Source organism: Monodelphis domestica, chromosome 1, assembly GCF_027887165.1.
Source record: "Monodelphis domestica isolate mMonDom1 chromosome 1, mMonDom1.pri, whole genome shotgun sequence".
Lineage (NCBI taxonomy): Eukaryota > Metazoa > Chordata > Mammalia > Didelphimorphia > Didelphidae > Monodelphis > Monodelphis domestica.
In genome coordinates this window covers 718,644,237-718,669,252 of record NC_077227.1, presented here as the reverse complement: position 1 = coordinate 718,669,252, position 25,016 = coordinate 718,644,237, and the positions used below count along the sequence as shown (strand labels likewise).

The 25,016-nt window shown below is 40.6% G+C and overlaps 1 protein-coding gene across 1 annotated transcript; it reads left to right on the top strand.

The window, feature by feature from the left end:
* Nucleotides 1-9,474: 9,474 nt before the first annotated feature.
* Nucleotides 9,475-24,106, top strand: IL1A (interleukin 1 alpha). The gene is made up of 7 exons (XM_007477574.2): nt 9,475-9,520; nt 10,105-10,150; nt 11,117-11,165; nt 14,185-14,380; nt 17,506-17,670; nt 19,451-19,581; nt 22,140-24,106. The coding sequence occupies exons 2-7, from the start codon at nt 10,113-10,115 to the stop codon at nt 22,338-22,340; spliced, it is 780 nt and encodes a 259-aa protein (XP_007477636.1). The 5' UTR covers nt 9,475-9,520; nt 10,105-10,112; the 3' UTR covers nt 22,341-24,106.
* The last annotated feature ends 910 nt before the right edge of the window (nt 24,107-25,016 follow it).

Below are 25,016 nucleotides of genomic sequence, written 5' to 3'. Positions count from 1 at the left end.
CTCTAGTGGGGGAAATATGTGCACAATGTAAAAATTAAATCTCTAATAAAAATATTACATTTTATGGAGATTTATTAAAGATCACTAGAAATCAATAAATAAAGAGGATACAAAATTTAAAACCCAGTGCCCATGGCTGGTTAGCCATTTTTAGCCATTCCCACTCACCGCCATCATTGCAGATTCTACATTGGAGAGCGGGAGCCTCCAAAACCCACACCCTTTATCCTCTGTCTACAGAAAGCACATAATGACAGGAAGTCAGTGGGCTCTTGGGATATGTAGTTCTTTTTTAGGGTAACATATTTTCAATCATACATCTCCCCCTGAGACCCACAGAAGACTAGTCTCTGAATGGGTCTTGTAAACATACCAACTTTGAAATTGCAATAATTTAAGGATAAGAGGAAAAGAGAACAAAACCAATAATTGCTAGGCACATTGACAAAAAGCCAGTTAGGGGGCAGTCCCCTTTTGGCAGAAGAGTATACATTCAAATTAAATGTTCAATCAACCTTCAGTTCAATCAACCACAACCACACAACCAAAGTTCACTCTGGATCTTCTTGATGTAGCTTGTGGTCTGTGGAGGCATCTTCATGGTGCCTTCTCTGAAGAGTTCATTTTCTGGACTTGGAGAGGTTTAGGTTTCTTAACCTAAAATTACTCTCAAAAAGAATTTAAAATTTGCAATTTAAAATAATAATAATACATTCCCCTCTGAAGAGAGTGTTGAAAAACACAGGGATCACTTAGGGATGCATGGCTGAGTTATGAGGTATATGAATCAATTGGCAAGAGAAATAAAAAATACTTATAAAAATCCGAATAAAAAAATAAGTTCTGGATGAAATATGGACTATCAAAGTCTCATGTGTAAAAATTCTAAGTAAAAGAAAAATAAATCCATAACAGGTCCTTGAATCAGGGCCCAATTAAAATGGGCAATTATGCATTTACCCAATCAGTAGCCAAGACTATAGAAAATTTGCCACACCATAAAAGACAGAAAAGGGATAAGATTATAGGAACCAGGTAGGAGCCAAATTTGAGATACTTGGTAGAATGTGGGACAAGGAAGACCTGCCTTTAACACATGTTAAACAGCCACAACCTCGAACCCCAAATAAGTTCAAGTCCTCTTGTCTTGGCTCAAAATTTCCATCAATCCAATCAGGATTGGTTGATCTCTTTGACCTTGTGCTCAATTGGCACTATGCGGTTTAGCTTTATGCTTCTGTGGCACTGTGCAATGGCTCTTTTTGTTTTCTCTTGTCCTGGAATCAGACAGAATCATTAAGTGAAGTCCCATAATTCTTTTTAAACAATCAGTGGCATCATTTTTATAGTCTAAAGCTTTTTGGGTATGCATTGACATTATAGCAAATATATTTTAAACATATTACTGCAAAATCAAAAAAGTTAAAGAAAATCTCAATACTGGTGACATGTGCTTCAAATACAAAAAGGAAAGAAAAAATAAAACTGAAATAGTATATTGCACATGCAAACAAAAACAATAATAAAGAGTTTTAAAAATGAAAAAATATATAACTTAAAATCGATGACACACTATGTCAGCTAAGGAAATGTAGAATACAAGGTTTCTCACCAAAAAAGAGATCCATTTCCTCTTCATAGCTGGCCATGATCCACTGTGAGTGCAAAGCAATTGATTTTCACAAAGTAACAGTTTTTTTAATAAAGAACAATAGTACAACATGTAATGCAATTCAAAAAGTATCAATATCCCCAAAGTTATAGTAGCTCATTTAATTACAATAGCAAATAAACTCACTATCATATTTTATATCAGTTGCTATATGACAAAAAAAAACCTATGAATTGATGGATATTTGTCACAATTTTACAGATGTAGCAAATCTTTCAACCTAGGCAAATATATTCTTAAACAATGTAAAACTTGTTTGGGTCTAGAACATTACCAAGAAATCTAGATTGTTCTGGTGGAAGTAAATTAAACTGAAGAATTTTGCAGGAGCTCTTTTTGGCTTCCAGTTTCATAGAAATACCTTGGTAGGAACATTTCTTTGTTTCTCTACCTTTAATACAACATTCTTTAAAATATAAATATAAAAAAACTCATCCATTCAGAAACCATTACTTAATTAAAATTATTTCTGAAGACCCCTTAACATTACAATTAAATTCTTAGCTTATTAAATTCTCTAAAGGTTGTTAGCCAGGTTGAGTCCATCCATCATCTATATGACAATTAACAAATGCAAAATGGAAAAAAAAGGCTATTTATGGACTTTTACAATATTTTACAATATTTTCTTCAGTAGTCATAAGGGAAAGGTAATAGAATATATCTAATAGTTAAAACGCTGTAGTTTAAAATGATTCAGTGTAACAGACCAGTATGGAATACATTTAATATATGAACTTAAAACAATAAAATTAAATCTTAAACAAAACAATCAGCAAAATACAATAAGATACAGAGACTTTCATTTTTACAAAAAAATGGAGTCTGAAAAGGCTTAAAATTTCACCTCCAGACCCTTTAAAGTTCCTTTTTCTAAATTCAGATCTCTATTGTCAGCACTGTGGAATCTCCCATAGTGAGGGAGAACATGGGTTTTAGGAATCTCAAACTGGGCAGGCCCAAATGGCAAAGGGTTGTAGGTGGATAAATTTCTCCCCTGAATCTCAAGCAAGATAATTGAAAGGACCAGAGGTAGAAAGAAAAAAACATCCTAAAGCTGAAAGCTGTTTGAAATAGGTAGTGCAGTTCTCTTTCATAGAATACCCCATGATTGTAATAAATTTCCTGTTTGGAAGAGTCTCTTCCTTCTCCCCTTCCCTCCTAAAGTAAAATGCTAGCTTTCCCAGAGGGAGTTAGGAGGCTAATTGTTGCCTAAGGAAAAAAAACACCCTGGTTTTTTTTTTACCATCTGCCCTGAGGACTCCTAGCTTCTTGGTGGCAGCAATCAGCCCAGCAGAGACAGCAACAGTGATCAGGGTCGGGGCAGAGGACAATTTAGGATCAGAGCTTGAGATCAGGAGGAGGATTTCTGGAGGCCAGGGGCTGGGGCCGGATGAGTGATATGGGTCCAGAAGATCAGGAGGAAGCAGTATCAGCAATGCCAGAGTCAGCAGCAAGGAGGAACAAAGAATGAAGGATTCAAGCAGTTGGATGAGAGAAGGGGTTTATTTCTTCTTCGCCAAGAGTCCCCCCGTCCCCCGCTAAAAATAGCCTGGCCAGTAGGGAGAGCAAGCAACTGGACAAAAAGTAGGAAAAGAAAAATGCAGCAGCTCCAAAGAGAGTTGGAGTTTGCAAGGGTGGGTGGGGTGGGAAAAAAGCCTTGGCAGGAGAAATGTGGTTTAAAAATTTTACAGTGGTTGCCATCACTGTAAAAGTTAAAATTAAATCTCAATAATAATATTATATTTTAAGAGATTTATTAATGATCATTAGAAATCAAGGAATAAAGAGGATACAAAATCAAAAACCCCATGCCCATAGCTGGTTAGCCATTTTTATCCATTTCCACTCACCACCATCATTGCAGATTCTACATTGGAGAGTGGGAGCCTCCAAAGCCCACACCCTTTATCCTCTGTCTACAGGAAGTACATAATGATAGGAAGTCAGTGGGCTCTTGGGATTTGTGGTTCTTTTTTAGGATAACAAATTTTTAATCATACAACAGATAGTGTCAATATAAAGTAAACTGAGAAGGAACAGAGCACTAACCTCTGAGGAATCCAGCAATGGTCAGCAACTTGTCATTCACTTCTGCTTGAATACTTTCATTAATAGGGAACTCATCATCTAAGTATGTATAGTCAGTTCAACAAACACATTAAAAGAGTCAGCTACATACTCCAGTTACAAAACACAAAAATAATTACTTTTTTTTTTAAACCCATTACCATCTGTCTTGGAATCAATATGGTATATTGGTTCCAAGGCAGAAGAGTGGTAAGGGCTAGGCAATGGGGGTTAAGTGACTTGTCCAGAGTCACACAGTTGGGAAGTATCTGAGGCCAAATTTGAACCTAGGACCTCCTGTCTCTAGGCCTAGGTCTCAATCCACTGAGCTACCCAGCTGCCCCCCAAAACAATTACTCTTAAGAGAGTAATTCATTCTTCTTCAGGACAGCTCCAAATGACAAAAAAATCTTTCTTATACAATAATTGGCATGTGAGCAAGAATTGTCTTTTGCTTTTCTTTCTATCTCCAGGACTTAGCAAAGTATCTGGTATATAGTAGGTGCTTAATAAATGCTTCTTAACTTGAAGCAAAACTGTGTGTGTGTGTGTGTGTGTGTGTGTGTGTATGCCCACACATTCATATGTATTGTAGAAAGCTTGGCATACATATATAGATATAGATGCATATATATGGCACTTAATAAGTGCTTATTGACTGATAGGCTGGGTTTTGTCTCTTTTGCTATACCAAGTGCTTAGTGTAGCGCCTAGAATCAAAGAATTTTTCAAAATGATCATTGATTACCTATTAGAGAAATGGCAAGATGGGAGTTGCAGGGTTGCTAGTCATTATGGAACCTCATATGACACCTTCAGTAGAAATAAGGAAATCTAGAGAAAGAGCAGCTTTAGGGGGAAGATGATGATATCTATTTGGAACAAGTTGAGTGGAGGATGATTGGAGGATATCCAGCTGGCAATCCCCAACAAGTAATTGGTGAGCCTCAGACCCAATAACTAGAATAAGGGCTGGACGTATGGGTCTGGGAGTCATCTGCTTAAAAGTCATCATTGAACCCTCGGAGTTGGTGGAGTGACCGAGAGAGGGTGTAGACAAACATTCCAGAGTCGTGGGCACCATCTATAGCTTCAGTAAGAGGCCTGCCTGAAAAACAGAGCGAAGATGCCAGGTCTGCAGGCAGGCAGGAAGTCAGAAGCAGACCCAAGATGTGGAAGACAACATAGGCATTCCACTTTTTTCTACCCAAAAGGCTCGAATCCTCTGTCCTTTGAGGAGCCCACTCCCTCCCTACTACTCCAAAATCTACAGCCCAGACCAAGCAAATGATAAAGGGAAATGTACTTCCATTCTAGAGAATAGCACTGGTGCAGATGCCCACCGATCCACTTCATCATCCTTTCTGGCAATCTAGCTGTACCAGGGCACAGTTACTAGAAAGTGGAGTAAGCAACGATGTGCTTCCTGTCCACCCCCATTCCTTTGACACTTGCCAACCACAGCCTTGTGTCACAATCCTACTCTAAAGGGAATCCATGATGTCAGCTCCTTGAGGACAAGGATGATTTCATTTTTGCCTTTGTAACCCCACCTCAGTCAAGCCTAATGCCTGGCACATAGTAGGTCTTCACAGATGAATGTGCCTAGCACATAGTAGGTCTTCACAGAAGAATACTCAACTTGGAGACAGGAAAGCTTTGCCTCCTTCCCTGTAATATATAACCAGCTGTGCAGTCATGTGTAAATCTTTTACCTTCTCTGCACTCAGAGGATAATAATACCTGAGTGACTGCCTCACAGGATCAGCGTGAGGCTTGGAGGAGATGAAAGATAAAGACTTTTACAAACCACAAGGCACTAATCAGGGGTTTTCTTCATTGGACTCTGGGAATTGTCCTTTTAAACACTCAGGTAATTGTATCTCAGCATAACTGGCTTTCTTTGTAATCCCACAGGTTTATTTTTTGCATTAAAAAGACATGATTCTGAGAAGGATCTCTCAACTTCACCAGACTGACAAAGGGGTCCAGGACACAAAAAAGGTTCAGAACCTCTGGTCTAGACAAACATCATCCATTATCAGTTGAATGACACAATCAAATTTGTCCTTACTCTGCAAAGGGAAGTTAGGAAAAAAATCAAAGGATGGGAGAAACAGTACAAGAAGGAAGAGGAGGAAACTGGGAAGCCTTCTGGGTGAAGTGGGCATTTCCAAATTAATATGGGGGACATAAGTAGGTGGCCAGGTCTGGAGTTCAAATCCAGCCTCAGACACTGACTAGCTGTGTGACCCTGAGTAAGTAAGTTTTTCCTCAGTCTCCTCATTTGTAAAATGAGCTGGAGAAGGAAATGATGAACCATTCCATAATCTTTGCCAAGAAAATCCCAAAGAGGGTCACAAAGTCAGGCACAACTGAAAAACAACTGAACAAGATAATATGGACACCCCCAAAGACATGATGAAAGCCAAATCAGAATTTGACAACTGCACCTTTGGGCGAATGTAACCCAAATTGCAGTCCAGTTAAGGTAATGCAGCCCGAAGTCCCGGTTTTACAAATAAGAGAACAGAGACCAAGGATGATCAGAAGATTTGCTCTGACTCCCACACAGTTAGTCAAAGAGAATGGCCTTCTTCTTATTCCCCAGCCCTTCAGGACTTTTCTGTCTAGTAGAACATTCTATGAACCAATGGTCCTTGTGGGAGACCCTAACCATAGCAATATACCTGCCCACTGGATCCCAGGTGTGGACCCACGACTCCATGCTTCCTACTCTAAAAGGGGGCAACAGATGGCTTTCACGAACATATTTCACTGGGTTTAAGATTAACTAGCTGTTCTACTATGTCTAAAAGCATAATTGGACAGAATGTCTGCAGGCTGATTACCAGGCACAGATTGGATCCACTGTTTGGTTGCTAGAAGAGTTGAAAAATGGATTCAAGTCCATTACCATCATGGTCCATTGGCTATGCATAGACATGGGCACAAGGATATAATGCATATAGCGCCAAGGCATTGTTGGTGGAGCTTTGAATTGGTCTAACCACTCTGGGAAGCAATTTGGAATTAGGCTAGGAGAGTGACTCAGTGATCAGATCCTTTGCCTCAGAGAATCCACTATGAGGCAAAATTTAAACCCAGGTCTTCCTGACTCTGAGGCCAGCAGCTTTCTTGCCAAAAGTTCCTCACTAGCACTGGGAAGAGAGTGTTGGGCTTGGAATCAGGAAAACTTGAATTCGATTGCTGTCTCTGACAGGAGGTGTCAAAGGCAGGACTTGAACCCAAGTTTCTCTGACTCAAAGGCCAGCTCTCTGGTTCCCAGTATCAGTAATTGTGTAACCTGACTTTCTCAAGACGTCCCAAGTTTCCATAAAAGCTGAGTGACAAATAGATCTATTTTGCTGTTGTTTTTTAGCAATTTCAGTCATGTCCAACTCTCCATGACCCCATTTGGGGTTTTCTTGGCAAAACTACTGGAGCCATTTTCCATTTCCTTCTTCAGCTCATTTTACAGATGAGGAAACTGAGGCAATCTGGATTAAATGGCTTACTCGGGGTCATGCAGCTAGTAAGTGTCTAGTAATTGAATCCAGGTTTTCCTGACTCCAGACCTGGCTTTCTATCCACTGAGACACCTACCTACCTCTTCTGACTCTCCCAGACCCCAGACCCAGTCCTGGACCCACACCTGATCCTTCCTTCCTATAATCAGCACATTCTTCCTCATGTGGGCACAAGTCTATACCATCAGCCCACATATCCTCTCCTTCCTCCGCATTTCAAAAGTAGGAAGTAATCAAGCTGCCCATGGCTACACTCTACCACCTCTCCTTGACAGCTGGGAAATTCTCTCCAGGGGAGGAGTCAATACTTCAAAGGCCAGAATGGGCGGAACTACTGATAGTGAAACTGGGGTTTTTCCTAGATTACCAAAGAGAAAAGAATATTCATCATCCCTGGAGCTCCATTTCTAGAATGACTCAAAGACTGCTTCCCACTACAAAGGAAGAAACATTAAGTACAAAGGGTGGATAGAGCACCAAGCCTGGAGACAGGAGGACCTGGGTTCAGATATGACCTCAGACACTTGCTAGATGTGTGACCCTAGCCAAGTCACTTAACCCTGATTGCCAATTAGAGCAAAGTTAAAGACATTTCTTTAAATTATACATATAAATGTACAGAGAATATTGAGGAGGCTAATCTGGCTGGAGCATAGGGTACAAAAAGAAGAGAACAATAAGATTGGAAAGGTAGATGAGACACATATCTGGAGACATTTTAAAGATCACAGGAGATGTTGTCAAATGACTCAGTCCACAAATGTTATTTTAATTTAGCTGAACACCCCATAGCACTTGAAGCTTACCTGGTGCTTTGCCATTCATTATGCCCAAGTTATAAATAGGAGGAAGGATGACAATGTGTCCAAATGTATTCATTGCTGTGGAGAGACCAAGAAGGCATTGAGTAGGGCTAGACCAGAGCATGTGCCTGCTCAGGACCAAAGAACAAAAGACTTGCCCTGGCTTCTCCTCTGGGCTTTTCCCCTTTCACCTGGTCCTGAGCTCCAGGGAAACCGGAGGCAGGATTCTCACACTGGAATTTGTAGGAGATATGAAGGGCCTCCCAGCTACTAAATAAATAGATAAATAAACAAACAAACAAATAAATGAATGGCTAAATAGATAAATAAATGAATAAATAGATAAATAGATGAATAAATAAATGGATGAATGAATGGCTAGACAGACAGACAGACAGACAGACAGACAGACAGATAGATAGATAGATAGATAGATAGATAGATAGATAGATAGAGATGAATGAATGAATAAATAAATAGAATAAATAAAGATGTGGTGCTTCCTTTCATAAAGATACCCCATCATTCAGAGACACCCACCCCCTGGACAGCCCTTTCTCAGAGCAGTAGGGCTAGCCACCGCATTCCTCAAAAAAGAACTTTTAACAAAGTTCAGGCAGGGACTTCTACTGGCAGCAACAACTGACCACTCACTGGCCTCTCCTTGTGGGTCCCCAGAATCACCACTCCTGACCCAGAGGTGATATTGACATTTCTCTTAATTACCTTAAGATAGATTTGCAAAGCACTTTCCTGAAGGCAGCCCTGGGAAGGTCTGTGATTATCCCCATTTTACAGATGAGGAAAGTGAGAATCTGAGAAGATAATGACTTACCCAGTGTCCCAAAGCTAGCAAGTGGCAGAGCTAGAAGCTGGGACCCTGTCTCTCTCTCTCTCTCTCTCTCTCTCTCTCTCTCTCTCTCTCTCTCTCTCTGTCTGTCTGTCTGTCTGTCTCTCTCTCTCTCTGTCTCTCTCTCTCTCTCTCTCTGTCTGTCTGTCTGTCTGTCTGTCTGTCTCTCTCTCTCTCTCTCTCTCTCTCTCACTCACTCAACCTTTACCATCTTAGTATCCATTCTAAAAAAGCAAGAGTTAGGCAAGTGGGCTTAAGTGACTTGCCCAGGGTCACAAAGCTAGGAAGTGTCTGGGGCCAAATTTGAACCCAGACTCCAAGCCTGGTACTCTCCCCACAGTTCTACCTAGCTGCCCAGAGACCTCATCTCTTGAAAGCCATAGCTAGTGAATGCACTTCCTCCCTTCAGGCTAAGGTCAAATGCCTTCACCATGAATAGCAAAAATGCCTCCCTGTGACTTTTTGACATTGTGCAACCACATAACCACGCCTCCCGGGCCATATATGTGTATATAAAGGCACTTGGGGAAGCTCCAGCAGTCACCAGACTCCACCGGCAAGCAGAGCCAGTCACACAGAGCCCCAGGACACTCAGGTAGGTAGGGTGACTCTCTGTCTCCAGCTCTGTGTGCTCTTCTACTTGGGCTGTTGCCTTCTGGGAAACTCTTCAGCATCTCCTGCCTTTGGGGGCTACACAAACACAGCCTTATCTACCTCTGCTTTTCCTCTCTGGATTTTTTAGAAGAAAATTAAAAAGATCCCATCCTGGCATGAGTGCCTGGTAGAATGTTGTTTCCATAAGGGCTGGGTGCTTTCATTTTTTCTTTGTATTCTCAGTGCCTAGAACCATGCCTGGCACATAGTCGGGCTTATAGCCTGGTGGGTGATCTACAATCCCATAAAGCTGAGGTCAAATGAGCAGAGTTAGGTCTCTTGGTCTCCACTTGGACTGAGGGCTTGACTCCGCTGAAGAGTTGCTTTAGAGTACTGAGCTTGAGTTCAAATCTGACCTCAGACACATTGACTAGCTGTATGACCCTGGGCAAGTCACTTAAACTTGGCTTTTCTCACCTGTGAAATGGGGACAATAAAAGCATTTGGCTCCCAGAGTTGAGGATAAAATAATTCCTGTAAGGTATTTAATCAGAACTTATTCCCTTTCCATTGCTGTCATGGCAGAAACTATCATGGCCAGAGTCCCTGACGTGTTGGAGGCGCTGCATAGGTAAGCCGTCATTTTCCTTTAATTTAATCCCACAAGGGCAAAGGGGTCTGCAGGCTGGCTGGTCACAGGGAGAGGGTCAGAGCGGAATTGTCCTGTTATCGGAATTGTGACCAGCGTGGGCACAGGTCAACGGGAACGTCCACAGGCGTGATTGGGGCAGATTTAGATAAAGGCCTTGGAAAGGCACAATCCAGACAGAGCTGGAAGAAATTCTCCCAGAAGGACAAGCACTTCAGAATGTGACTGATAAGGCACGAGCTAGAACCGGCCTCTGGATTGATTTCAGCCTCAGAACCCTTTGCCAAACCACAAGGGATGGGCTGTCAGAGAAAGGAAACACACAGATCTGCCACCGTGTGTGTGCTTGTGTGTGTGTTGGGGGGGGGGGGGGGCACCCCTTTGTTTTCCTTAGTGGGTAGAAAGTTATTAACTGCATGAAGGATTCAAATGACTGAATACCTTAAAGAAATACAGTTTCTTCTTTTTTTGCAACACACACAAAGTAACAAACCGCAGGGAGGAAAGGTGGAAAGCATTCTGCTGAAGGTTAGCCTTCAGCCTTGGTTTAATGAATAAAAAAGAATAGTATAATTGACAGGAAAGATATCTGGGGGAAAAAAGAGTCATTTAGGCATTTTTTAAACTATCTGCTCTCATAACCAAATGAAGCATTTTGGTTTTAAAAAATCTCTTTAATTCGTCTAGCAAATTATTATCCTGCTAACACAAAGGCCCGAGGATCACGAGGGAGGAATGAGAGGGGTCTGTGCCAACCGGGGTTTGACGTACATAAGTGTCTGTCCTTTGAGCCGTAGGTAATTTTTAAAGATGACTCGAGAGTTGGTGTGATTAGAATCTGTCAGCGTGTACTACTTAGAGATAACGTGATCATTAAAATGTGTTGCCAAGGAGTGGTGGCAAAACAACAAACAAAATAAAACATTCCTCCGTGCTTTGTTTTTACAGTGAAAATGAAGGATTTATTTCGGACATTGGTCAAGCTTCGTTGGGTCAGGTAAGGCAGGGGCTGTAAATCTCCCGAGATTTCTGGGCTTGCAGAAATCTAATCTTTCTCGGTGCCTCTCTGCCCTAGTGGGGAGGTCCAGTGTAGATTCGTGGTGGATTCGGTCCAGGTTGAATGGGAACAGATTATATTTCCTTACAGTAGATTTCCTTTAAAAAAGGTCCCTTTCTCTCCCAGTACAGAGATACCTTAAGGGCTCTTTCTGAGCCATCAATATAATGATAGCAAAGGATCATAAGATTTTAGAGTTTTTTGAAGAGCACAGAGGGCAAATCCAATTCCATCATTTTACAAATGAGGAAACTGAGGCCCTGGCAGGTTAAATAACCCTTCCCTTGGATGTAGATATCGCAGCCTCTCTTCTAAATGACCTATTTCATTCACCCAATAAACACATCCCAAATAACTTTTAAACTGCTTTTGCCGGAGACGTTTTAGCCATAAAGAGGGTTAATCAGAGGAGTTTTGATTGAGTGGAAGAATTTGCCAGAAGGTGAGCCTTTGTTTGGAATCTCAGATTGTTATTACTCCTCTCATTCTGCAGAGTGGGTTCACAATCACTGGCACTTCAGAAGAAGGAGATAAGACAATTTCTGATTAAGTCAGTAACTTTAGCTCCCCCAAGAAGAGTGAGTTGGTTTAGAACTGCCTGCCAGGCTTCTAACACCAGACACCAACTAAGGGATGGGATTCCATTACTGCGGCCATCCCCAAGATGAAAGAAACCCTTGGAAACAGACTCTGTTGGGGAGAAATCCTTATCTTACATTTGTTAATGAGCAGGTCCCTTCCGATCACATTTGGTAAATGCCTCCTTCTTGCTTTGCCAAACTCTTGTGTCCTCATATAGTTTGTCTCCTTTTTCTGAAGTCCTCTCTAAATATCTTGCCTATTAAGTCTGTGTGATTCAAGTCCAATGACCTAGATGAATATATGCCTTGATATTGTACCATAGGCTCTCTAATGTCATGAACTAATATCTCTTTATTGACATTAGCATTCACCTCAACTCTTCCACTCCCCAACGTACCCTACTCTCTTTGGAGCAGCTTTAAGATCGCTAGTGATTCAATCTAGTCGAGTCTTTTGAGGCTTCATCCCCCCTTAGCTCTGTAAATTTTTGACACTTTTGACCTCCCTGAATTGCTCTGGATACTTTCTTCTCATTTCACCTTCACAGATATCACACATTCCTAGTTCTCCTTGTCTCTTTCAATTTGACTTCATTTGACTTCTCATCCTTTTCCCAACTCCTTAATGTAGGAATTCCCCAAGAATCCATCCTTGAACATCTTCTCTCTCTACACTCTTTCCCACAGCAAATCACTTGCTTCTGTGATTTTGACTTCAGTCTCTTCCCAGATGACTCCCAAGTTTCTATCTTTAATTCTATCTTTAATTTAAATCAAAATTCTATCTTTAATTTAAATTTCTATCTTTAATTTAATTTTAACAATTTAATTAAGTCTTCCCAACTAGCATTTCCAATGATTTATTATGAATTTCCACTTGGACACTGTCCTGCCAGACCTCCAATTCAACATATCCAAAACCAAGATTATCTTCCTCTCTCCAAATCTACTCTTTCTTCCAATCTTACTATTTCTGTCTGTGGCATAATGATTCACCTGGCCACCATGTTCTAATTCTGGAGTCGTCTTTGGCCAGTTCCTCTTTCTATCTCTGATATTCAAGTCTTACAACAGCATCCCTCATATCAGCTGCCTTCTCTCTACTCCTGCTGCCTTAGTAAAGGTGTCGTTCTTCAAGTTATGTAATGAATGTAATCTGAGTAACTCACTCCTAGGTTATATGAACTATGCCTAGAAGACAAGGGACTACTTCTTCTTTTAATGTTCCAGAATTTTCAAACAAAGAGGTTGCCTTTGTGAGTGCTGTCCCCTTTAAATTCATCATCTTGGGAAGCTACATCCTTACTTCAGGGATGCTGTCACTTCTCAAAGAATTCCATGAAGGAAATGCCCCAAAAGGAACTTCTAAATCTTTTAAGGAATAATAGAATTCCTAGAAAAGTGCATAATTTGAAAAATGAGTGCATAGTTACTCAAGATGGCCACTTTGAGAAACAACATTTATTTGGTCACTTTTTTAACTCTTTCTATCTTAACAGCAAATCTAAGACAGAAGGGCAAGGGCCAGGCAATGGGGTTAAGTGACTTGCCCAGAGTGACACAGTTAAGTGTCTGAGGCCATATTTGAACCCAAGTCCTTCTGACTCCAGGCCTGGCACTGTATACCACCAAGCTGCCCCAGAACAACATTCATTTGGATGAATAGGTTCTTTAGACTAGTGATTAGAGTTTGGAACTTAGTCAGGAAGACTGCCTCAGACAGGCTATGTTCCCCCAAGCAATTCACTAGACCTCTGGCTGAGTTTCTTCAAATGTGAAATAAGGATAATAACAGTACCTGTATCATAGGATTGTTTTGAGGACCAACACATGGGGGGGGCGGGTATAAAAGTGCTTTGCAAACCTTAAAATGCTATATGTCAGCTATTATCATTATTGTGGTAGTGGCTACTGTTGTTGCTCTATAATCACAACTTATACTGGAGATCTTGCAAATAGTTTCTAAGGCACCCAGAAAATAACTCACTAAATTCAGTAAAATGGAGTTTCAATACTTAAGAGATCAAATATAAGGAAAGAATGAAGGGAAGTTTGGGATGATCTATTCTTCATGTAAATGGGACCAACCTTCTGTGAATCTATTGTGGAATACTAGATTTGAAAAGATATAAAGGCAGGCATGGTGCTCATAGCTACCAGGGAAACTGAGGCTGGTGTATCTCTCAAGTTCAGGAATTCTGAGGTGTAATATGATAAGCTAATCAGATGTTGAGAGGGGAAGAGAAAGAAGTGGAGGAAGGGAGAAATAGGGAGCAGGAACAAATAAAGGGAAAGAAAGAAAAAGGAAGAATAGACTTCCTGAAGAAGGAAGCTTATTTCCCTGGTATTTTCTCAACCATATTTTTCTTTCCCCACAGGACTCCTTCTACCCTAGCTTCAGCTCACACCACAAAGAGAGGTGGTCAAGCCCTGAGTTTTCTAAGAAGGCCCACCAGCTTAATTTCCAAGAGGGTATGGCAGCACCAGTATCCCAAAGGAAAGTCAAAAAGAAGAGGCGTCCCTTCAAAAATCATTACCCTTCTGACAATGACAGCCTTCCAGAAAAGGATAAAGGTCAATACTAATGTCCTTTTTTCCATTTACGAATGAATGAGAATAAGAAAGTATGGGTGATATTGAGTCCAAATTCAAAAATGTAGAGAAAGTATAGATTGTTACTATCTGTACCTTTATGGAGAAAGTATCTTTATCAATGAGATCACAGTCATCAGTATTTTAAATGACATTTCCAACGGAATCTTCTCTGGGAATTATTAACTGTGTCTAATAAGTTCCTTTTGTAGGATAAGATTTAAGAGAAGCAGAAGACTGTCTTTAAGGCACAGACTAGGAATTCAAGGGAAAGGATTTTAGCTGGCAGAAGGCTGAGGAGGAACAGTTTGGACGTGTCTTATTCTATCTCTATCCTTTTCCCATTACACTTTGGAATGTGGATATCTGGAGATTCTTGTGGCCCTAGAGGGAAATATAGCATTTGTGGCTTGTACAACATGAGAACCTGTACTTGTTTATCTTCCTCTTTGGAGGGAAGATGGCCTGAGCGATGCAGAGGTACTTTGCCAGGTAACCCTTGCCTCCTGAAAATTCCTCCAGGATCTCCATTTGTGTGACCTTACTCTCTCTTCTCCACCAACCTTCTGACAACTCTCAGTTTCTTTTGCGGGATCATCATCCATGACCTCCAAATTGTTGGGGCCCTGCTAAAGCTCTTCAGTTCCCATGAACTCAATTATTAACGCTATTTAGATGACCTTTACATATAGAGAGCTAGACCTCTTCTCTTTCCTGAATTCTAATGGTCACCTCAAACTCAACATGCTCAAAACAGGCTGGTTACCTTCCCCCTAAATCCCTCTCTCCTGCAAACTTCCTATTTTGGGAGAGGGTACCATCATCCTTCTAATCATCCAGGTTCATAATCTCTCCGTCATCTCCTATACTTCTTTCTCCCTCACCCAAACCCTATATACAATTAGTTGCCAACTCTTTTCAGTTCTATTTCCATAACATCTCTCACATCCATGCCCTTCTCTCCACTAAGATAGCCATCATTCTAACTCTAACTTTCCACATCTTTTACCTGGGCAAAGGCAACAGCTTCCTAAACTAGACTCCTGGTTTCCAGGCTCTCCCTTCTTTAATCCATCCTCCATTCAATGGCCAAAACAACCTTCTCAGAACAATACTCTTAACATGTCACTCTTACTCAAGCAGTTTCAGCTATTCCCTATTGCCTCTAGTATAAACCAACCCCTTAACTTGACCACTATTCTAGTTTTCATCTGAGATTTTGTATTTTATTACAATTTCTGTTCCAACTACTTTTCATTCCAGCCAAATTGGCCTTCTTGCCTTTTTCTAATCACAGCCTTTCACTTCCCACCTCCAAGATTTTGTCTTCCATTCCCACAGTGTACGCCCTCTTTCTGTCTAGCTCTTAGAATTCTTTCCTTCCTAGAAGGTTCAGACCATCCTTACCTCATTCACACATTCCAAGAATGTGTTCCTTCCTTATTCTCCTAATTTTTAATCAAATGATCTTAAACTAATTTGTTAGCACTTCATTGGTAGATGATCAATTCCTTGAGAGAAGAGATTATTTATCATACCTGACTTTGTATCCCTAAGACTTAGAGAGTCCTCAGGTACACAAAAGTTCTTAATAAATGTTGATTGAATTGAAAGAAATTGTAGTTAATGACACTCACCCTGACTGAAGCTACCAGTTAAAAGGAGACTGATCTTTTATAGCAACTTATATTAATCCCCTGGTACCTCCTCCTGTGCTGAATTCCTTCTAAATCAGCATGATCTAGAGCTCTAAATTCTCCCATTCTTTAAATGCTTATTGGAGTCATTAGTAATTCCCCAGAGTAGATTCATTGGGAAATGCTATTTCAGCATGTTGATGACTATGATTTTATCAATGAGGGAACTGTCTCCAAGGGTACAGATGGCAACCAATCTACACCTCATCCTATGTGACTTTTGGCCTACTCAACTCAGATTCTCTATCTGGAGGCCTTCCCCTTATGTACTGAGGAATCTTCTTCTAGATCTCTTAACATTGCCTAGGAGGCTCTCCATTAATTATCCTTCATCCTCAATTTCTGACTTGTTCACCTTTGTTTTCTTTCATACTTTAAACATCATGGGATCATAGCTTTAGGAATGGGAGTGGCCTCAGAGGACATTCAACTTTCCATTTTATTGATGGAGAAACTGAAGTCCAGAAAGGGTAGATGACTCTCTTAAAGTCACCCAAGGGGTAAGAAGCAGAATCAAGATCACAATCTACCTCTTCTGATTCCAAATCCAATATTCTTCCAAATGAGTCATCTTGCTGTTCCCTAGTAACTTATGGTTTGTTATAGCCAACTCTTGCCCCAAAATTGCTTCACAATTTTTCTTTGGGTGACTCATAATTTTAGTTCTTCAGATGCTATGCAATTCCATGACTTGTAGTCATACAGCATCATTAGAAGAATGATATTTTTTAAATGGGCCTTACACACACACACCTTCAGGATGAGAGAGAAGTGACTAAAAGCACTATTCAGTTTCCCAAAGGCAATCCATCCTGTTCTACTCTTTATCTTCCATTCTGGTACCACTTCTCTGTCCATTTTCAGCATCTGTTCAACAAGGTATATGGCCTAATAGATAAGCTACATGGGCTATTTAATTGCAAATCAGTCTGGATGGTAGGCATTATCCATCCATGATTTTTCCTAGCTGAGGAACTCAGCCTCTGTGGTTGAAAGCTTGGCCAAATTCTTCTGAAAGACCATTTAGGAGTCTCTACAAAGTTCCAGGGCTGGATGCAAACATTATGATAGACATCTTTCGGTGTTTGGTGCTTTAAGTTTCATTTAATATTAGCCATCAGAGAGTCATTGGATAAAGTGGCCTGCATTACAACTGTCAATGTTACTAGTTCAATTTTAAAAATAGGAAAGAGAATATGGGTTGTCGTGAGCATCATTTCCCTCCTTCAGTCAAGGACCAGGTCCCAGGGCACAGTAAAGAAGCAGTGTAATAGAACAGAGAAACTAATAACTGGCTGAGCAACCTTGGGCATGTCATTTAACTTTGCATGAGATGTTTTTGCAATCCATAGATTAGAATCCATAATGTTTACTTGAGGCAAAGTATTAATGATGGTTGTTGTTTTCTAGATGTAACCAAATACGCAGCAGCTTCCTTCGCCCTTCAAAACAAGATGGATTTTAGATTCATTTCCTATACCTTCAAACAAACACTGTATGACCAAATGGCCCGAGGAATAATAAAAACAGGAAAGAACCTCAAAGCTGTTCCAATACAGGGCAGCACGCCTGAAGGTAAATTATGAACTCTGCTTACTTCTTTTTCTCTTGTTCATCAAACTCTACTTTTCAGAGGAAAAAACTCTTTGGGTCCCTGGCTTCTCCTATTGTTCATTTTCAAAGATGGAGGAGATCACAGTGCTGCCTTACCAAATCCCAGAGAGAAACTAATATGAAAAATAAGATGTATATTTTTGGATGTGGTCAATGTGGAAATGGCAGTCAAGTGGTACAATGGATAGAGTACCAGACTTGGATTCAGGACTACTGAATTCAAATTCAGCCTCAGACAGTAGATTTACTAGCTGTATCACCCTAGATAAGTCACTTAACCTCGTTTTCCCCATCTATAAAATGAGATGGAGAAGAGAATAGCCAACCACTCCAGTATCTTTGCCAAGAAAACCCATGGAGGGTGACATGACTCAATAGCAACAAATGATGGGAAGGAAAGACCATTGGTTAAGGAGTATGGAGACCAGGTTGTGCCACTAATGAGCTATGTGACCTTGAACAAATCATTAATGTCTTGGAGTCTCAGTTTCCTCATTTAAAATATTAGGAGATTGGATTTCATGATCTCTAAGGTCTCTTCCAGGTTTATTGATCTCTTCCAAAGAGGTATTTATTAAGGGCCAACCATGAGTCAGGCACATTTAGAGAAAGTTATAATTCCATGCCTTAAAACAGTTCAAGAAAATACAAATTCCCAAATATTCATTCAACATGTCTTCAATAGGCAACTTAACTTGATAGTTAATGTTCACTCAATACGACACATGAGTAATATCAAACTGAGCGAGACCAATGATCCCTTCAGCCCATGTTTAGTGTTTTACCCCAAACAGCATAATGATTTTTAAAAGAAAGAGAAAGTAAAACAATATCACCAAAATAAATGTTTGGTGACAGACTGGCTAACTTTAAAGCAAGGTTTCTGAAAATTAAAATTAAAAGGGAGCATGGTACAGCAGAAAGGATACTGGCTCTGGAGTGTTAGTACTGGATGGTGTAATGGCTATTAGAACAATGGAATTGGAGTCAGGAAAAATCTAAGATCAAAGCCAACCTCAGACACTTCGCCTCTGCCTGCCTCCGTTTCTTCTGTAAAATGGAGGTGATAAGAATGCCTACCTTCCTGGGATGTCTAAAATGTGAGCCTAAAATAAGATCATATTTGTAAGGAACTTTGCCAAACTTTGTGATCCTATGGCCAACAGAGCCTCGTTACCTAACTTGTAAAAGAAATGGGCAAAATAAGTATATCTGGATCATATCGTAATTTTCCCCTTAGAATGGATCAGGAAAAGGAAAACTCCCTGGTATTCATTCACTATATTTCATTTAGAGTCTAATATGGGCAGCTGGTGGTGCTTTGGATAGAACATGGATCCCAGAGTCAGGAAGACCTAAGTTCAAATCTAGTGTCAGACACTTAGCTGCTTCTCTCTGGAAATTTTTAATCTGCTTAGGAAGATAGCTCTGCATACTTCCTTAGATTCTATCACTGTATTAGGCAGCTAAGTGAGGTAGTGACAACTGGACTTGGAATCAAGGAGACTCGATTTCAAGTCTGGGATTTAAGTATTTGTGTCACTATAGAAAGCCACTTAATGTTTACCTTTCTGTCTCAGTTTCTTTATCTACAAGATGAGGATGATAAAAGCATCTATTTCATGGAGTTATTGTGAGGATCAAATGAGATAACATATTTAAAGTGTTTTGTAAACCTTGAAGCTCTGTAGACATTTTCTATAGAAAAAAAAGCCTCCTTTTTTTCTTTTTTTTCCCCCAGTGATATTTGATATAGGCATGTATGCAAACTTAGGACCTATACCACATTATGTGATCCCTGTGACTTTAAGGATCTCAAACACAAACCTGTACGTGGCAGCAGGGAAGGAAAAGGAACCTGTATACCTAGAGGTGAGCAATCTTTAAGATGATCCCAAGATTTTGTATTCCTGGCAGGATTTTGAAGAAGACTGAGCCACCCCCTTTCTACTCAGCTTCAGTCATCTTCCTGCCTTCCTTCTCCCATCTTTGTAGTATTAAAATCTGAAATGGTTCAGGGAGCTCCCAAAGGAGCCTCATCAGGCTCATCAGGACCAGGGTGAGGTAGAACTAAGTTTCTGAACTTTTCATTCTGAAAAAAAGTCAGGAATTTCAGAACTCGGTGTGGTTCAGGAGGGTGACCTGGGAGCCCCAAATAGACAAAACATCCCAATTTCTTTGACCAGTCCTCATATTACAAGGGGTCGAGACTCTTTCCACCTGACTTGCTTCTTTAGAGCCTTTCCAGATAATCCACGTCCTTCTGAAATGACAGAGCCCCTAACTGCACACATAGTCCAGCTGAGGTCTGGCAGGAGTAGCAGCAGGGCTACCTCCTCCTCCTATTTCTGGAAGCTCTAGCTCTTTTAAGGGACTCATGTTAGCTTTTGGGGCTTCCTCATCAGACTAGTGGCTCATGTTGAACTTAAATCGGCTACACGTCCCAAATCTTTGCCAGAACAATGACTGAGATCTCTAATGCTGCTTCTCCAGCATCTACTTGGGAAGGGAGTTTATTTTGCAGCTGAGTGTCAGACTCAGTGTTCCCCTCTATTGAATTTCACCTTCGGAAGTTCAGCCCAGGGCCCTAACCCTGAGAAATCCTTTTGGTTCCTGACTCCATCATCCTGAATTGGATCATATTTTATACTATTCAGCATATGTATTATATAATATGATATAACCATTTATTATACAAGATTGCATACTGTATATTATGGTAATCTAGTATACTGATATGTAATTATTTGGTAAGCATGTTAATATAATATTTATATTTTCATCCAATCTACATGTACCCAACTTCTAGATGAAACCTTGGATGGACAGAAAATAATTAGAAAGAGATGGATGGAGAATATGTAGAAAGGGCAGCAATAATCACAAAGAACCATTAAGGTTTCATCAGAAAAAGATCATGCCAGACCTTCTTCCCTTCCTTCTTTCCCTGAACTAGCAGATGAGCAGAATTTAGCCTATCAAGTTAAACCAAATTTTAGCAAAGCAGAACATAATGCAATTGGATTTAAGTTGGGGGTTGCCTGCATAGGGAGGGTCTAGCTACCAGCCCATGGACAAACCAGAAGGTTTCCATATTAAAGAAAAGCTCACACTCACCTAGACTTGGCATCAAATCCAACTTTGATGGTTTTATAGTTCTACTCACAGCAGGTAGAGCTGATGGGCACAACTTACCCAACTTCCTCCTAAAGGGGCTAGAATGGCTTGGCATTTATTTACCAGCTTTGCTAGAAGATGAGCAAGCTACCAGAGGCTGAGAAGCTGCTATACATGGGGTGGTCAGGACTCCCCTAATTGTATTATTCTCATAGAACTTCCCCCACCCCAATTTTTAGAAGATTTTGGTTAACCTGAAATGCTAGCAGATGCACTATTTAAAATGCCCATGTTGTCAGTTCCAATTCCTCCTAGATTATAAATTCCTTGAGGGTATCCCACATGTGACTTTGCAAAGTGCCTGGCACAAACAAGGCTCTCAATAAATATTTGACAGATGAATAAATCTGTGATCTGCAGGTAAAGTTGATGACCCCAAACTCACAGCTGAACCCCCAAACCCAGGCCTGTGGGAGATAATCCTTGCTCTTTCTACCTGCTCTCCAAAACTCTAAACGTCAATTCAACAGGGATATTTACTAAGTACTCACTATGTCCCAGTCACTGTGCTAAGTGCCAGGGAGACAAAGAGAAATCAGAACAGCTCCTGTCCTCAGGGAGCTGACATTCTAATGAGGGAGAAAACAAGCAAAAAAAATGTGCATAGAAGACATATGCAAGGCAAACTACATAGAATCTTAAAAAAGAAGGTTTTTAGCATTTTGGAAATCTAGAAGAGGTTCTTGCAGGCTGTGGGATTTAAGCTGAGAACTGAAGGAAACTAGGGAAGCCTAGAGGGGGAAATAGGGAGGGAGAACAGTCCAGGCTCTCATTATTCTGTTGCTACATGTACAGAGGGACACTGGACAGGACAGAGACAATACTAGCAGCTGAGCTTCAGACCCCTTTCCTACTTTCCTTTACCCCATATATTCAATGGCTAAGACACAGAAAGGAAAATGGAGTCACCAATTCTGAAAGCTTAGCAACCTTTAGCACTTAACCCTATATAACACAAAGAAGAGGATGAGATGCTCCTACCTCCCTCTGCCCACCCACCATACCCCTGACTGCCCCTTTCACCATTCTCCCTGCTGTACAAGGGCATGTGTCCAGGGGCAGCTGTCACTGCTCATCCAGGATGCCTCTCAATCAAGTGGGCTGAAATCTGTCCTTAAGAATCCATTTGCCATTATTCTTGGGGAGAGGGGAATGTTGCATCTGGTAGACCAGGCACCAAAGGACAAAATGGATTATCTTCTACAGCCTCCCTCTGTTCACTTAACAAGTCTGGTCTATTCTCTTTGCTGTAGGAAATTCCAGAGACACCTAAATGGATTGATGGTTCTACGAGTAATATCCTCTTCTACCAGTTAGACCCTCAGAATTACTGCACCTTTAACTCTGTTGCCAATCCAGAACTGTATCTGGCTACATCCCCCATGGAAGATCAGTTGATGCACATGGCTGAAGGACTGCCTTCTCTTATTCACTTCCTAGTGACTGATGCATAAAGCACAAAGTTTGGGAGGAGGAAAGGACCTCCACAGTAATCTCATCAGAGGATTTGGGAGGCAACCTCCAAGACCTTCTTCTCCAACATCCTCATTTTGAAGGTGAGGAAACTGCTTGCCCATGGTCCCACATATGAAGTGTCAGAGGCAGTAGTTGAACCCACACCCGAACTACAGAGCCACCATGCTTTCCACTGAATCATACTGCTGTAGTCTATTGTACCAAGCTGGTATGTACTACGTACATGATGTAACCAAATCCTTTACTCTTAGTCATGTGCTATGCATATGGCTTTGGGATAAGCCTCTGTTATTCTAAATGAATGTTTGTGAAAGAGTTGCCACAGTCCAGTGGACCTAGTACTAGCTCAAGATGATCATTTACTAGTTGGAGAATATCCTATATTTTACAAAGAGCTGATCATTTTAATATTAATATTCTTTATGGCTCTTTTATGAGGCAGACTACAACTGACCATAACCATCTGAGAGCAACACTATTAGAGATGTTGGCATTATTCTAATTATATTATGGAGGGATGAAGTGAGGAAGGAGAAAAATTGAGACATATGTAGAATGTAGAAGGTAAAACAACCAGAATCTTTTTGTCTGTTGCTTAGAAAACTTCCTATTTCCCTTCTCATCTTTATTTGCTGAGTGGGTTTCAGATAAGTAGTATAGCTGAGTTCACCATCTTTAAGATAGGGAACTTCTATATCTCCTTCCTATCTAGAACAGAAGTGCTATCAAGATGATCATTTCTATCAAACTTTTTGAGGGCCTCTGAACCATGAAATCACAACATTCAAGAGTGAGAGGAGCCCTTCAGTGACCAACTAATCCAAATTGTCCATGAAAAAAATCCTGTCTCTAACAGATCATAGCTAACAAGTGTTTAACCAGCCTTGGTTTGAAGATCTTCAAGGAAGGGAAGACTATCTCCTCAAGAGGTAGTCCATTCCACTATGGGACAGCTTTAATTCTTTGAAAGATATTTATTAGCTTTTTTCCTGACAGCAAACCTAAATTGGTCCCTTTTCAGCCACCACCCATTGATCCTGGGCCAGCCCTCTTGGGACCAAAGAGAACAAATCTAATCCCTCCACCATGTAACAGCCTTTCAAATACTTGAGCAGAGCTCTCAGAGCTCCTCTGGGTCTATTCTTCTCCGGGCTAAATATCTCCACTTCATTCAATCTATTCTGAAATGCCATGGACTCCATCCAGACTCCTTTCTATCCTTATTGCCTCATTCTGAATGTTCTCCTGCTTATCAGAAACCTTCTTAAACCAGGATGCCTAGAACTGAACACATGACTCCAGATGAGGTTTGAGAGGGGCTGTACAAACACAAAGTGTTTCAAAGATGCAAAAATGGATACATCTATGGGTTGTTTCGCTGCAAAACCTGGGCATTCATGTCTGGAAAGAGCAGACTAACAAAATGACCCCCATCTTCTGCCTTAAGTCTTTCCTGATCTTCCTGGCTGCTAGTGTCCTTTCTCCCAAACTACCTTGTATTCACCTTCTTTCTATGTACCTATATTCATTCACTGAATACTTATTCTTTATTTGCTTATATAAAAGTTGTTGTTTCTCCCATTATAATGTAAGCTTTTAGTGAAGAGGAAGTTATTTCACAGAGGATAGCACATTGTAGGTACTTAATAAATATTTATTCGTATGTGTAGATATACATACATGTATTTATATCTCAAATTATGTTCCTTATTTATTATTATTAATGTATTGAAAGATTTATTGTTACTACAAATATGAAAAGATTAAACATATTTAAAGGTTTAACAAAGTGTATTTTGATTTCTTTCCAAATATGCCTCAATAAACTGATATGAAATAGCTATCCCTTGCATTTGGGGCCCAGCTATGGTTTCCCTTTGAATAATGACTGGAAACACCATTTCAGAGCTTGTAACTGCTTTGGGTTGATCCAAGTGTTTTTGCTCCAACTAACAGTTCTGTGTGAGCTGGCTATTCCCAGTGAATGATGGCAGAACCAGCTTCCTTTAAGTTGTACTGGAGAGCAACTATGACTATTATAGTCAAGCCCCTAGTGGTGTGAATTTTAGATTTACTCCACCCTGCCTAGTCTTTAGAATTTTAGCAACCAGGAATGTATACATCCCCACGAAAGGATTGAGTGTGGGGGAGGAAGGTCTATGACCTGAGTGTGCTAGCAAGTGACAAATCAAAAACAACTGACTGACCCCCTGGGCTGCCCAAAGCCAAATTTAAGCCACCATTGGTACATGTAAGACACAGGAAGTGACATAAAGAACTGCCTTTACATTTCACATCACTTCCTGCAAGAGGGACTTGGCCATGGAGGAGCTTGTGCATGAGACCTGAGACTGCTTCCCTTAGACAATCTCATGGTGAGTGATAAGGCTGACTCCCCTTTCATTGGCTTTTCTGAAGGGAACAGCTTCTGGAAAGGCCCCTCTCTTGGGACCCCATTTCCTTGGCATTCCAGAGGCTGCCCCTTGGCTGAGGCCTCTGAACTCCTGCTGGGTACAGACCAAGCCAGGGCAGCAATCCTTCCCTTTTCCCTCTCTCTCATTCTTAATTTCTTCCTTCTATTATAAATAAACCACTATAAACCATTCTGGCTTGAGTATTTCATTGGGATTTAAAATTTAAATACCTGGCGACCA